This window comes from Gossypium hirsutum, chromosome D07, assembly GCF_007990345.1.
Source record: "Gossypium hirsutum isolate 1008001.06 chromosome D07, Gossypium_hirsutum_v2.1, whole genome shotgun sequence".
NCBI classification, from domain to species: Eukaryota; Viridiplantae; Streptophyta; class Magnoliopsida; order Malvales; family Malvaceae; genus Gossypium; species Gossypium hirsutum.
In genome coordinates, this window is record NC_053443.1 from 12,509,800 (window position 1) to 12,524,769 (window position 14,970).

General features: G+C 30.8%; 2 protein-coding genes across 2 annotated transcripts; both read right to left on the reverse strand.

Annotated features, from left to right (window-relative positions):
* Positions 1-3,584: 3,584 nt before the first annotated feature.
* On the reverse strand, positions 3,585-4,941 carry LOC107954057 (uncharacterized). Its single transcript, XM_016889526.2, has one exon. The coding sequence runs from the start codon at positions 4,783-4,785 to the stop codon at positions 3,688-3,690; it is 1,098 nt and encodes a 365-aa protein (XP_016745015.1). The 5' UTR covers positions 4,786-4,941; the 3' UTR covers positions 3,585-3,687.
* A 4,966-nt stretch (positions 4,942-9,907) lies between these two features.
* Positions 9,908-12,054, reverse strand: LOC121219406 (wound-induced basic protein-like). The gene is made up of 2 exons (XM_041097512.1): positions 11,983-12,054; positions 9,908-10,390 (listed from the first exon to the last, which is right to left on the reverse strand). The coding sequence occupies exons 1-2, from the start codon at positions 12,051-12,053 to the stop codon at positions 10,318-10,320; spliced, it is 144 nt and encodes a 47-aa protein (XP_040953446.1). The 5' UTR covers position 12,054; the 3' UTR covers positions 9,908-10,317.
* Positions 12,055-14,970: the final 2,916 nt, after the last annotated feature.

A 14,970-nucleotide genomic window follows, 5' to 3' on the forward strand; every position in this document is an offset into this window, starting at 1 on the left:
ACCAAACAGAAATGGTTTCCGTCTCACAGTACCACTGTATGTACTCTAAGGAGGGCTGCAAATCTAGAGCACGATCCATCTGAGGTACCCTCTCGAACCGGTTGTTCTATATCGTAATATATTCTTCGTGCACTTCTCCCCAATTATCTTCATACCTCCCCCTCTTGCTCATCCCATGGATCTCCCCCAATTGTACTAGTAGTGTCGGGATATACTGTATGCAACCGAACTGCCGGAGTACTCAATTGCCATGATACCACTCCACTATGTTAAAATTGACAATGGGTGCGCTAATGCACCATAGGTTTGAGTGGACGTGGGCAGATGATGGCATAACTGCCATAATTTCTGGAGCAGAATACGGCATCCAAATGAACTGCACAGTTAATAACGTTGTTATATTAACGTGTGTCGAGTGAGATAAAATAATAAAATTAAGTTTATATTCAAAAAACTTACCCCCTCTCCAGCATGATTCTCAATCGTTAGACGATATATCGGAACCGTCTGTGACCTCCTGATACCCGGATTAATACTCCACCTACGAAAACAAATTGTTAGAATAATATAATATAAAAAGTCAACTAATTATTATAATGAGTAAAAATTCATCACCTATTAACGAGTGGAAATATATATGATTGATGACTAATGGATGCCAAGAATGGCATCCGGTAAAGTGTCCACGACTGCAGCAATATGAGGCATCCGCCTATGTCAACCGCAGAAGGATCTGTCGTCCGACAAAGTTCGCGATACAGCATGGCTAAAACTACGGACCCCCAACTGTATGAACGAGTGTTATGCAAATTGGATAATAGGGGTAAGTACATCAAGTGAACCTTACTGCCATTTGCATCCGGCATGAGTACACCCCCTATAAGATGCATAATGTAAGCTCGAACAGCCTACACCACCTCCCATTCATTAGCAGTACTTGGCAAATGCTTAAAATTGGCCTTTAGCCATGAAAATCTCAAACTGGTAAATTTCCCCTGACTTGGCGAGCGTTCAAGTAATTCATTGCAAAGGGTAGCCGGCCTAGAGATTGAACTTATGCCCGTGACCGCATTCCCGTCTATGGGAAGCCCGAGCTGTACTACAACATCCTCTAGAGTGACGGTACACTCTCCGCACGGCAAATGAAATGTGTGGGTCTCCGGACGCCATCGCTCGACTAAAGCGGAAATCAAGTTGTATCGCGGATCAAAAGTCCGGATCAATGCCGCTGATCCGACCCAGCTAACTCTAAGTATGGTATTAGGCGTTCATCTGGCTGAAACCCTACACTATTAACACAACCCCTCAATACGCGGTATGGACCTTGACATTATTAAATTAGCAAAATAGTTAATACAATATAATTTAATTCAGCAAATAACATGAATATCAAATAAAAATTTGATTACCATCTCATTAATAGTACTTGATATGTGATTATTATTATTAATTAGAGAACCCATTTTTTGCAAATCTGCAATCAAAAAAATGAATTCAGTTAATTTGTTTCAAAAAATCAATAATTACTGTTAAATAAATACAAAATTAAATTAAATTAAATTATATAAAAGTTACATTATATAAAAATTAAATGAGTTAACAACAACTATATGATTAAAAAAGTCGGTTATAATTAAACTTTTAATAAAATGATTTTTAATTTTTATAATTAAACTTTTAATAAAATGATTTTTAATTTTTTATAAACTTTATATGTTAAACTCACCAAATACTAAACTAAACACAACAACTTATAGCTTAATCCTAAATTACTAATAAATTAAATTTTAAATAATTACAAACACAAAAATTTATAATATAATCCTAAATTACTAACAAATTAATTATAAAATAATTACAATATTCATACAAAAAATTACAATATTACAATATTCATACAAAAAATTGCATTATTCATATAAAATTATAATATTACAATATTCATACAAAAAATTACAATATTCATACAAAATACTAATCCAAAACTATAAATACAAATTTAATTATAAAATAATTACAATATTCATACAAAATTACAATATTCATACAAAAAAATTAAAATATTCATACAAAATTCTAATCCAAACTATAAACACTAAATATAGATAATTTATAATTAATAATTAATAACAAAAAATTCACAATATCTTCTAAAATATCTTCTAAAAAATTCACAAACTATGAACTTTTTAAATTATAAACAAAATTATTTACTAAAATAATACATTACTTTTTTTTTCTTTCTTCTTCTTCTTCTTCTCTTCTTCTCCTTCTCTCCTTCTGCTTTCTCTCTTTTTTTTTCTCTACCGTGCCCATTGCATGTTGGGACCATTTACTTATAGGCAAAAAAAAAACAAACATGAGGGGACAAGACCATGCTGCTGGTGCAGCCGTGCAGTGGTGGGCAGAAGGCCACCATTGGCGCCTCTCTATGAGGCACCTTCATTGGCGCCTACCTGATAGGCGCCACCCGACCCGGCCCGACCAGACTCGTTGACCGTATTTTGACCCGTTTTTTTTTTTTAATTTTATTAAAAAGATATAAAAAATATTTTATTCAAAAAAATTATTTTTTTTATTCATTGGCGCCTATCTAATAGGCACCAATGAAAAAAATAACTCATTTTGGTAAATACTTTTTTTGACATCCTATTTCAGTAAAAATTTTTTTCTTATCCTATTTGTGTAAAAAATTCGCCCAAAATGAGTGATTGATTTAAATTATTGTAACCATTTTATTACAATAATAATATCAATTAAATTAAAATTTAATCCACCAATAAATATATAATTTAAATAATGATAGGCATGCCTTGGATGCTCCAGAGAGCAGCAAACCCAAGGACAAATGATGATTGTTTAGGTGAAACTTCCATTCGACTGTCTCTCTCTGATCATATAAAATTCCATTATGCTGCTTTTGACATTATAAACTCAACCATATGAAGAAGAAGAAGAAGCCAATATTATCCCCTTCAGTTGATCGGGTCTCATAATTTTATTCGAAAAAATTATATTGTACGAAAATAATAGATATAATGATAAATTTAATTTTTAATTATTTTGATTTTAATTTTTTTTGGTGAAAAAAAGAGAAACAATACAAATTAGATCTTCAAAAGAGGGTCCTCAAACAATCTTAAACCTAGACTGTTAATACAAACAATCTTAACCAATCTATCAACAATTAGATTATTTTCCTTAGGAACATGCTAAATTTTTCAATACAACTTTTTAAGCGTATGATGAATTCTTCTAATAATAGTAGAATTAGAGATTCTAGTTTCATCTTCCATGATAGCTTTAATAGCTTCAATACTATCAGTTTGAATAAAGACTTTCTGAAAACCCCTATTTACCATGAGGTTCAACCGATTCAAAATCTCCCCATAACTCTGTCTCCAAAACTGAACAATTATCCAAATATCTCACAATCCAGTCTCCCTTGTGGTCTCTCATGCAGCCTCCAGCAGCTGCAAACTTTTTGATGCTCCAACAACAGTTGTGTCTCACACTCTCACTAATCACAACCCCCATAAAGGATTGGAAGAAATCAGAAGAAAAAGAATCCTTTAAATTTTCAATTGAAATCAAATAACATACATATATATTTACTTTTAATTCTAAGAAAAATACATCTCATCAAGCACATATGATATATATAAAAGTTAACCTATAATCTCTAGTTCAATAATACCCTTTCTTGCCATGCTTAGTGCTACCAACATGATGCAACCACCCAAACCCTTTGAATGCCTTTGAAATTTTAAGAAAATTAGGCCTTCCCATCCCCATTCCTAAATTTATCTTCCCCGTTGAGAACTTGAGAGCTTGCAAACAACACAGTTTACCGTCCGAGTCGTCGTCGTAGTCGTCGTCGTCGTCGTCTTCCTCGTAATTGCCGCCTTTCTTTCCTTTCTTCGAGCCAAAGCTTTTCAGCTTTGATTTATTGGTATCAGAACTTTCATATGTTTCCCATAGTAAATCCATCCCTTCACCACCTTCATTTTCCGTCGTCGCAGCAGCCGCCATCGCGTTGTGTCTCTCCTCGAAAAGCTTACATGCCAATGTTTTCTTCCACTCCTTTTCTTTCCTCATTGAACCCAAATTCCCAAAGTTCATGTCATTATCGCCATAATTAGCTTTCACTATAGGAGAATTCACCATTGCTTTGGCTTCAAACTCCTTACCATTATCAGCATTCATTGTAGTCTTGGGATTGGATCCTTCATCATTGTTGGCCTCCACGCTTTTAGACGACAAAATTTCAACCACCCCATCATCTTTCTGACGCAAAAACTCTTCTAAGATCTTCACTGTGGCATTTACTCGAACAGTTTCAGTGAATTCACCACTCGTCAATGTTTCAACCCTCTGAACCGAAGCTTCTTCAAGTTCAACACCTTGTAAACAACCAACAATGGGTTCCACCCCAGAAACTTCGTCTGGGTTTTCTCTAATGTCAACAATGGTCGACGTTTCAAACACGATCTTATACGCTTCAAGTTCTTCCAAGCATCCAAAGCCATCATCACTTTCACCGTCAACTACTTCAGACCTTAATACTGTCAAAAATGCAATAACTAAAAGGGAAGTGGTAACAAATAGAGGCGAAAGAAAAGAGAAAATCTTGAATAAATAAGGGGAGAAGAAGATGAAATAAGAGAAATAAAGAGGGTGTGAAAGAATTAAAGAGCAAAACAACATGAAATTAGAAAGCAAAAGGCTTGAAAATTGGGTTTTCTTCTTCACAACAGTTGTTGAAGCCAAAGAAAATTCAGACATTTTATTTAATGAGCAAAAAGAAAAATCAAAGAACTAATAGCTCTAGTGACTTAGAAAAAGGAAATTCCTTTTGTTTGATGAACTTGAAGTAGTTAAGCAAATTGGCAATGAAACACAAAGCAAAGTTTTTAAGTACATGAAAATTTGAGAAATGAGAGCGGCGTGAATACAGGGAGGAGATGAGAGTAGATATTTAAGGTTAAAATCTGGTTTTAGTCCCTATACTATGTTCAAATTAGAAATTTAATCCATATGGATTATTTGATCTTTTACTAATCCAGTTAAAATGTTGAAATAAGTTGTTCTTATGATTGAAATCATCAACTATATTAAATATTTGAATTAACTAATGATGTTATTGAAACCGAATTATATCAAATTAAAGTATAGAAATGGAAGTAAGAACATAATAGAAGTATCAAAATTGTAATTTGACTGAGATTTAAGTATCATTGATAAGAAACGAAAGCTACTTTGGAAACTTTTTTGCCTTCAATGCATGTCTCACGTCCATAACCACCGCCAACTTTTCCTTTTCTAGTTCTAATCAGCTATGATTTCTTGTATATAATTGGAAATGGATATATCTACCAAGAATATGAACAATAATTAAAAAAAATAGTGAGAGTAAAATTCTGATAATTTTGAGATTTTTAAAGTGAGTCTATTTTGTTAAAATGTGTCAATTCTTTTTCAGATTTATTTTGATTAAGTTGATTGTATTTATAAGGAGCCGAGGGAGGAGGCAAACAATGAACTTTACTCTCCACAAATGAAAATTTCACTAATAATTCCTTTAATTTTTAGGAAATCATAAGTGTACTTTACCTCCCCAAAATCTTTTATTTATTTATGATTCTTAAAAACAATTTTTTCACTTTACCCAACTTGTATTTATACCGTGGCTCCTTAAAAAAATCTATCGAAAACTAATGTCTTTAATTTCTTGAGGGAGATTGGAAATTATTATGGTTAGGTTGATTTATCCCATTCCATTGAAATTACATCTAAATTTGATGTCATCTAAGTTTTTGAAAAGAAATCATAGAAGTCCGCATGGTTGATATGATAAATCAATTTTATTTAGCATTTGTTATAACCATAGTTAAAACGAAAACAAGCAGTGAAAAAAATTAAAATAGAAAAAATCGACACAATCGATCTTTGTTAATGAAGTTTAGACATAACAATTTTATTCAACAATTGTTTGGATCATTTATTGGCCTAAGTTCAATCTATCCTTACACAAAAAAGTAATTGTAACCTCAATACCGACCCCAATTGTCACAAATCACTCACCCAAATATCTCATATTAATACAATCAATAAACACAATAAAGCTATCAACAAAAACACTACCAAAATTGCTCTTGATGTGTAGCACAAAACAACCTATTTATAGGTCTCTTCAAGTGGTTAATTAATTGTGCTTTGATAGGCTTTAAACTCATATTTAAAAGTCAAAATTAATTCATTAATTATCTTGAGTATTTGCCACATAAAAGTTTTCAAAAATGACTGCTCCAAAACTCCCTTGAATATATCTAATATGTAACTCTAAAAAGTAATATTTTAATAATAAGACTTTCATGCTTATCCAACCATTTCAAGAAATTCGATTGTGAGTTTTAGCACCTTAGTCGACCCATACTTCTAACTTTGCCAAATATGCCACATTCAAATGGATTGAACTCAACTCAAATAAAACCTATTCAAAGCTCAATTCGATAGCCCAAGTAGAGAAATAGTTCTATTATAATAGGACATGGAACGAGCAACAACAGCTTTCGCAACACATGAACCAACTAATTCCATCAATAATTGCCTTTTACAACTATAAGTAAGGGTTGACGAGGTTTGAACAACGTAGAAGTTATTAAATTTGTTATATCAGTGCGACAAAAAATTAATAATCTATTAGATTCGACACATCTTTGAGAGCTAGGAAAGGGGTTTTCGATCTCCATCCAATCACTAGAAAGGTTTTTATACTCGTTAGGATAGGTGTCTATCGTTGGGAGCTTAAAAATTGAATAATTGTGGGTTTTCTGCACGTATCACTTATTTAAATATCTTTCAATTTGTACTATTCCATCTTGCCTGTCGCATAGATGGTGAAGTGAGAATAAAAATTTGGCCCTCCAACGTGGTCTTTCCAAAAATAATCCTACGAGGTGTTGGCAATGGTTAATGAAATTGACCAAACGGATTTTTTAGATGACCAAGATTCTAAAATCAGTTTTGTTAGGATTAATATAGTATTTGGTACCTATATTAGTTTCAAATTTTTTGTTCCAATTTGATATTTGAATTTGACTTCAACATTCAGTTTAGTATTTAAAATTTTTTTTATCCCATGTAAGCACCTAAATTTGACTTCAATATCTAAATTGATACCTAAGTTTTTATTTTCTCCCAATTAGGTATCTACATTTTTTTTTCCATTAACCACACAAACAATTGTTTTAGGAGCCATATTATACATATTTCATATACCAAATTAACCCTTTTTATTAAAACTATCTTAGCGAATGATAATATTTAAACCTTTTAAGATCATACAAATATATTAAACGAAACAATAATTACATTATGGTTAGAACAAAATGTATAATTTTTACAAGTTCAAGCATTCACATGGTAGGGCAATAATGAACACTCGAGTGCATGCCCCATGCATTAACCTTATTAATGGACCCATATGTCTGTAGTTGTCCCTTGTTTGGCTTTATTTATCTCTTTCTCTGAGGTCCTATAATTTCTTTTTTACAAGCTTTTTCTTTTCCCCACGTTTGACTGCGAAAATCTTTCATTATTTATTAATCTATAAAAAACAACAATGGGGGGAGGGGGTTGTCTGTCTTACCTTTGGTGAAAAAGGTTAAAGTGAAGAAGAAAAAAAGATTGCTTCGGGAAAAAGAAAGAATTTTCTTTTTTCTCATCTTGTTAGAGTAGAAAGTTTACTAAGGGCTGGGGACAGCTTTTTGACAGTCATGGTGTCAGTATTAGCGAAATTAGAATTTTTTTTAAAAAGATCGAGTTTATATAATTACATATTTTTAGGATAATTAAAAATATATTTTTGATTTATATTTTTATAATTTTTAAACTGAAATTCTTATATTTTAAAATAAGTCAAATAATAATTTTTATATATATATTAATTTAAAATTTTATAAATTTTCAGCTAAAGCAAAATTTTCTATTTTTAAAAAGTAATGGAAAAAGAGTCAAACCCTTGCCTACCCTTGTCTTCACCTTAAATATTATCTATTATTATTAGATGGATTGAGTTAATCGGATTAATTTAAATTTTAAAATATTCAAAATTATATTGTTCATGTTATTTTAATTTTAAATTAACTTCAAAGTACTTAAATCATTTAAGATTTAAATAATTTTAAATTTGAGTAATTTTGATGTCAAGTCATTCAAATTTGAGTCATGATATATTAAATTTAATTACTAAAATTTGAAGCTCGAATCTTTCAAGCTAAATCAGTACAATTCCAAATTATTTCGAGTTTCAATAATTTCAAATAAATTTGAATTCAAATTAATTTTAGATTCAAGTTTTTTTTAGTTCAAATCAATTTGAATCTACTTGAACAAATTCAAGCATTTAAATCAATTCAAATTTATAGCATCAACTTTCAAGTTCGGGTCAGAATTCATCTCCCATAATTGTTTATTTAGAAACTAGTTGAACTTAAACATTGAACTTACAAATTTCATCCACCTATTTAGAGTTCAAGTGTAAATCACACCCAGGTGCTCATCAACTTAAATTCAATTTAAGGCTGGTTTAACAATTTTTTTAAAAAGTGCTTTTAAAAGTACCGTAAAAAAGTTCTTTTAAAAAGTACTTTTGAAAAGTTTGATTTAAGATTTAAATATTTAGTATTGCTGTTAAAAAGTACTTTTGAGAAATAAAATATTTATTTTACACATGGTATTATCAAGTAACAATTATACATTTAAATAATGTTCAAACTAGTTAATATTATTATATTTTAATAAGAATATAAAAAGTAATTTATTATAACTTGTTAATATTTTAATATATGAAATATAAATTTTAAATATTTTTAAGTAATAAATATTAATTATTTATAAAATTTAATTAGAATATATAAACTATATTTTAAATATTTAAATATAACCATTAAATATTTGTAATTAGATATTAACACATTTGTATTATTTTAAAAAATACTTTTTTATTTTTAATTAATGATTTTAACACATTTGTAATTAAGCACCAATGAAAAAAAGGAAAGTACTATGTTATTAGAGAGGTGAAAAAGAAATTAAGCACTGAAAGTGCTTTTGAAAGAGAAAAAGCTAAAAATTGTATCTTCTCCTTTTCAAAAGCCAAAAAATTCAACCAAAAACAACTTGTTTAGCACAACTTTTCTTTCAAAAGTGTTTTTCAAGTCAAAAGTACTTTTTTAAGCACTACTAAACAAGCCCTTAGTAATTATCGAATTGAACTCAATCCTTCGATTGACCCGAATTCAAACTCCATAATACTCCGTTCAAACTACTCACAAACCTAATTGAGCTTTTCGTTTTAATAAATTTTCATATTATGAAATTATATTTGTACCTTATTATATACCAAAATAGCTTAAGTATGAATGAGCCTAATTGAGCTCGAGTTGTCTCAAGCTCAATCTTGCCAATATTTAGGTCCAGCTTGACTTGATTGCAACCTAATTTAGAGGTTCAAACGAATTAAACAAGATTTGACTCAGTGACTCTACTACCAAAAAAGCCAACTTTGGTCATAAAAACTCGTAATGGCTTCCTGCGTTATGATGAAAGTAATCAGGGACCCAATGACCAACTATCAATAAATTGTCAATATTGCTCCCACAAAGTGAATGGTTGGCTATTAGCTTTAGGACTTTACTCCAAGAGAAAAAAGCTCATCAATCAGCAGAAAAAAGTTTACTAATTATGCAAGTAATACAATTATGACAGATCAAAACTAAATTTAAGGATTTTCAGTCTGCACAATATATACATATTAGATGCGTAGATAATTTGTTTAATAGTTGAATTATTGAAGTAATAATGATACTATTTATTTTGTATCCGTTAAACTAACCTTACAGCTTCGAGAGCGTTGCTTTTTGGCTGGAACACAGGAACCAAGCTGCTCCGAAGTGTGTATCGAGATATCAGCCCCTGCACAGCTCGAGCCGATTTGGTTAACTTATGAAGAGTCTGATGCCATATGCATATAAGCATTTTGCATTAAATCAATGAGCAAGTGTGCAACACAGACATGTATCACCTTTGCCAATCTCAAAGCTCACCTGAAATTTTCTTGATATTGAAATGAAATTTATAAAAACAGAAAATTACAAGCTTGAAAACCATAGTCAAAAAACAAAAATCATGGTATTTGAAACATCCACACAAGAAACAGAGTCATCGTAGCAAGTATCATAGCATTTTAAATCATCTGATACCCTCTCATCTTCCATTCTAAAGCATATTAAATCCTAAAACCAAAAGCAACGACTACTCCGTCATGGCTGGCTTATTCTCGTTTGCTTTGGGTTTCTGTTCCTTAGGCTTTTGCTCCTCCATTTTCCTGAAAGATCAAGCAACAGTTACATCAACATGTCAAAAGTATGTCATCGTAACATAAACTTCTCTTACAACAAGATTGCAGCAGATAACGGTAAAACTGGAAGGGGTAGATTATACAAGATGCATAAGAAAACCACCACATAGTCGTCATTTAAAACCACCACATAATCATCATTTATATCATATAGTATAGCAAGCTAAACTAGCTAAACATAAACGCATCTTTCCTCTAAATATTGAACACAACCACATAAATGAAACTGAATGTTAAAAAGAACTTGCCAGAAAACATGCTTCGGTGAGTGTTACATAGAGATAGATAGACAGAGAGAAATAAAAGCAGTCCGAGCGGTAAGTTTTATGTTATTGCATAGAGAATGGTAATGACAAGATGTTAAGGGACCTATTACAAAATTAGAAGCACTGGTTTCAGCAGTGGCAGGGTCACATGGAAACCAGAGGGGCTAAAATTTTGAAACATATATACATATATATATCTGGTGTTATGTAGATTTTACATCTTCCAAAATAAATCAATAGCCCCCGAAAGATCCAATTCTTATTTGCAATTTTCCAACTCATTGAATCTTTAAAGAAGTGTTAAAAGTTTTCCAACTCATTTAAACTTCTGTCATTCTTTAACAATGAAAAATCTATACAAACAATAATTTCTAAAATGATATACTCATATGATTGTAGTGTCAGTAAATAGGCTAAAAAAACTTCTGATTTGGGGAAGGTGGGATCAAAACTCTGCTTTTTACGGTGAGGAATCACGTCTTAATCACTAAGCCAGACAATTAAGTGTGAATAGGCTAAAAGAGCTTTAATAATAACTAGATTATGCTGGTGAAAAATAGAATTATGTAAAAAATATATTTATAAACAATTGAAATTAAAAAAATATGAGGCTTCAGTTGAAATGATAGAAATAGAGATATTAAAAACTATAGTGTTTTAAATTGAAATCCCTTATGTGTGTGTATTTTTCTATTTTTTATATAAAGATATAAAAATACAAAAATACCCTCAAAATAATATAATTTACTTTGTAAAACAATGACATTTTACTTATTATCGATGATATATATTATGAACACATAAATTCTAGGAACCATAATTTTAGGTGTTGAGCGTATACACAATATATATATATGCTTTTCATATCCATTATTTTTTCTTATAGAACATGTATATAATGTTTCTGTAGAGAAATCCTAGCTCAGCCACTGAATTCCAGAATCCGTAGTTGTTATTAAGCATTTAAAACTATTAGCAAGCAAAAATCCTCCTAATTTCAGAGCAAATAAATCACACAATAAACAAGCTAGCTAAACGTTGAGCACATAGAACCATATAATTTCAACAAATTAGAGACAAAAGATATCTTATCTTAAACATCAGATTCATATTGTTCACAATCGCAATCGAAAAACTTCATCAAGCATTCCGATTTTCTTTTGCAACAATCATGAAAATCAAAAGAAATCCATCACCATTGGATACTTATTGAAATCCACAATGAATAAAATCGTTCACGTTAATCACATCGAAAGATAACAAGAGAGCGATTAACAGAGAGGGAGAGAGAACCTCTTGTCGGAGGAGCCACCCTTCTGGCTGAGGAATGAACGAAAGAGAGGAGAATTAACGTCGTAAATCATTTTCTGAGGAAACCCTAGCTAAGAAGCTCACTTACCTTCGCTTTTCTTTGCTCACGCAGTACTCTCTCGCAGCTTCAATAACTTAGCTAATATTGAAGAACATGTTATAAAAAACATATACAAAGTGAGGTTCTTTAGTTGTTTTTTATATATGTTATCATGTGACAAGACAAAAAAGAGAAAGCAACGTGGAAGCAACCATGTCAATGATGAGACATTATCCTTATCAGAAAATTTGTGCAGGATTCAAAAAAAATTAAATAAAATTCAAGAATTCTCCTATAAAAGGGAAATGAAGGAAGCCTAATAGAGGCATCGAAAAAAAGTTTAGAATTTTTTTTTAACCACTTCTCACTTACCATCCTCTCTATCTTTGTAAAAACATTTTCTTTACTTCTACTTTTGTAATAATATTATCTACTGTCTTCCGCATTACTATATATTTGTAATTGGTATCAGAGCGTCGGTATAACGATACTTAGAGAAATAATATCGTAGTATTCATTGTAAGTTCTTATTTTTATTTACAATTCTGTTTATTTCATGCTTATTTATCTTAAAACTCGTATATCTGTTATTCTGTCTTACCATTGCCTGTTTATGTCTGGGTGAAACTTTTGGTTTTTTAAGAGTAAAGATATAAAAAGATAACAGAATGCTTTAGGTACCCAAGATAAATTACATGGAAGAAACTGATTGTCTATATAAAAATAAAATTTGCAACCATGCTATGCATATTGATTCTAAAAATGAAAACTATATTTCAACTCTTAGTAAAGGTTTTAATAGTTTAATGGATATAAATTCTATATACTTTCATAAATTATATAATAAAGTAAGTAAAATATAACAACAAGTAAATAATTTAGGAGAAGTTACAGAATTAGATTTGAACAACGAATCTAAAGTAATCTTATCTGAGGTTAATAATAAATTAGAACAAGTTTTTATTAATAAAAATATAGAGCAAGAAATAGATTTAGGACATTTATATTATGGAAATAGTAATATAATTTTAACTTAGTCTAAAGAAGAAGATACTTCCTCAGAAGAATCATCTTCTACAAATAAAATAAATAAAAAAACCTGAAAAAGTAGAAAAGAAAATATACTCATCAACAAAAATATGATTTCCAATCCTATAAACAACTTATAGAACATTGGAAGAATAAATTTACTAAGACTAATAGAATATCTAAAACTAATAGAACAATTTTATGAAAAACATAAAGATTTATTTACATTATTTAATTATCATTATATGTTAAACTATGATACTACAAACATAAAGAATTATCTAATAATTCTATTAATATAGAAGACATAAATGTTACTAGTTATAATTATAATGAAGAAAATACTTCAACAGATGAGGAAGAAAATATAGAAATACCAGAACCTATGGATACTGATCAAACAGATCCTCATGGATCTTCAAAAAGATGATTATTTGAGATCTTTTAATAAAGATTATGAAAAAGTTGAAAATACAACTAGAATTTTTGGTAATCAAACCAAAAATATTGCAACAAATGAAATAAAATCTGAAAATTTAGGCGAATCCTCTACTCAACCTGTACCACATAAAATAGATGATTTAAATAAAAGAAATGTTTCTCAATGAGGAATATATTTAGATATAACTAATATTCTATAGCAGATTATGAAAAAACTATAGATGATTGGGCACAATCTATGACTATTGTCGTTGTTAGGGATCAACCCGATTAAGCAACAAGTAACAAAAATAGTGGAATAAATTGAGAAATTGAACACACAAATTTAACGTGGAAAAACCCCTCCAAAGAGGATAAAAAAAACCACGGGCAAAGATAATTTTACTATAATGGCAAAAGAACGAAGAGTACAAAAGATGGAGATAAAAACTAAAGCCCGAAAACCCGAAAAACAAAGAACCCTCAAAACGTAAACACAAAATTTTTGAATGTGTTATGAGTTCTAATTTCTAATGGGTGTATTTTCTAAGGTTATAAAAGAGCCTATTTATAGGCTAAATTCATATGTCAAATAATAATAAAATAATCTAAGCTAATCAGTGTTTGACTGAAATAAATAAACAGAGTTCAACTAAAAGATTATTTTTTAAATTTGACTAAAAATAGGTGTCATACTTAACAAATCTCCACCTTGACTCATATTTCCACAACGCCATCTTTGCCAAAGCCCACCACGAGCCTATCTTAAACTATGCAGGGAATTAACTGAGTCGAATTTGTGCTTAGAAACTGGAAGACTTCTAGCCTTCGACTTGTACACTGCCAAATCAAAACTAACTCGGGTCTGATTTTCACGAACACAGTACCCTAACTTTTCAAAACCTGCATCCAAAAGAGAACCTCTCTTTAACGAAACGGTCATACATTTTTCCCTCCTATGACCAAGTTGCCTCTGCTCCAAACGAGTTGACTTCGACTCTGTAACGGATGAGGGACGTCCGATTTCACCGGTCACTGTAGAACTTTCCAAAATATAAAGACTGCCAGTTCTTTTACCTTTTAACAAAACAAGAGCTCCACGAGATACTTTAATACCACTCGACTCGATGTTGATTCTGTATCCTTTCAAGTCTAAAATACTCAAGGAGATGAGATTCTTTCGTAAACTAGGTACATACCTGACATCTGAGAGTGTCCTAATTGTCTCATCGTGTGTCCTGATTTTAACAATACCAATACCAATTACCTTACTAGATGAATCGTTTCCCATACGCACAACTCCACCTTCAACCGAACTGTATGTGGAGAACCATTCTCTATTGGGAGACATGTGGAAAGAACATCCCGAATCTAGGATCCACTCGGACGTGAGCTTGGAGTTATCGCTCGTTGACACTAACAAGAAATCATCACAGCTTTCATCGGCCAAATTAGCACCGGCTACATCTTCCTCGTTACTC

Coding starts and splice junctions, on each gene's coding strand:
- LOC121219406 (XM_041097512.1), bottom strand. CDS start 12,053: ATGATTTACGACGTTAATTCTCCTCTCTTTCGTTCATTCCTCAGCCAG. Junction 10,391..11,982: donor GGTGGCTCCTCCGACAAGAG/GTTCTCTCTCCC, acceptor TTGATCTTTCAG/GAAAATGGAGGAGCAAAAGC.
- LOC107954057 (XM_016889526.2), bottom strand. CDS start 4,785: ATGTCTGAATTTTCTTTGGCTTCAACAACTGTTGTGAAGAAGAAAACC.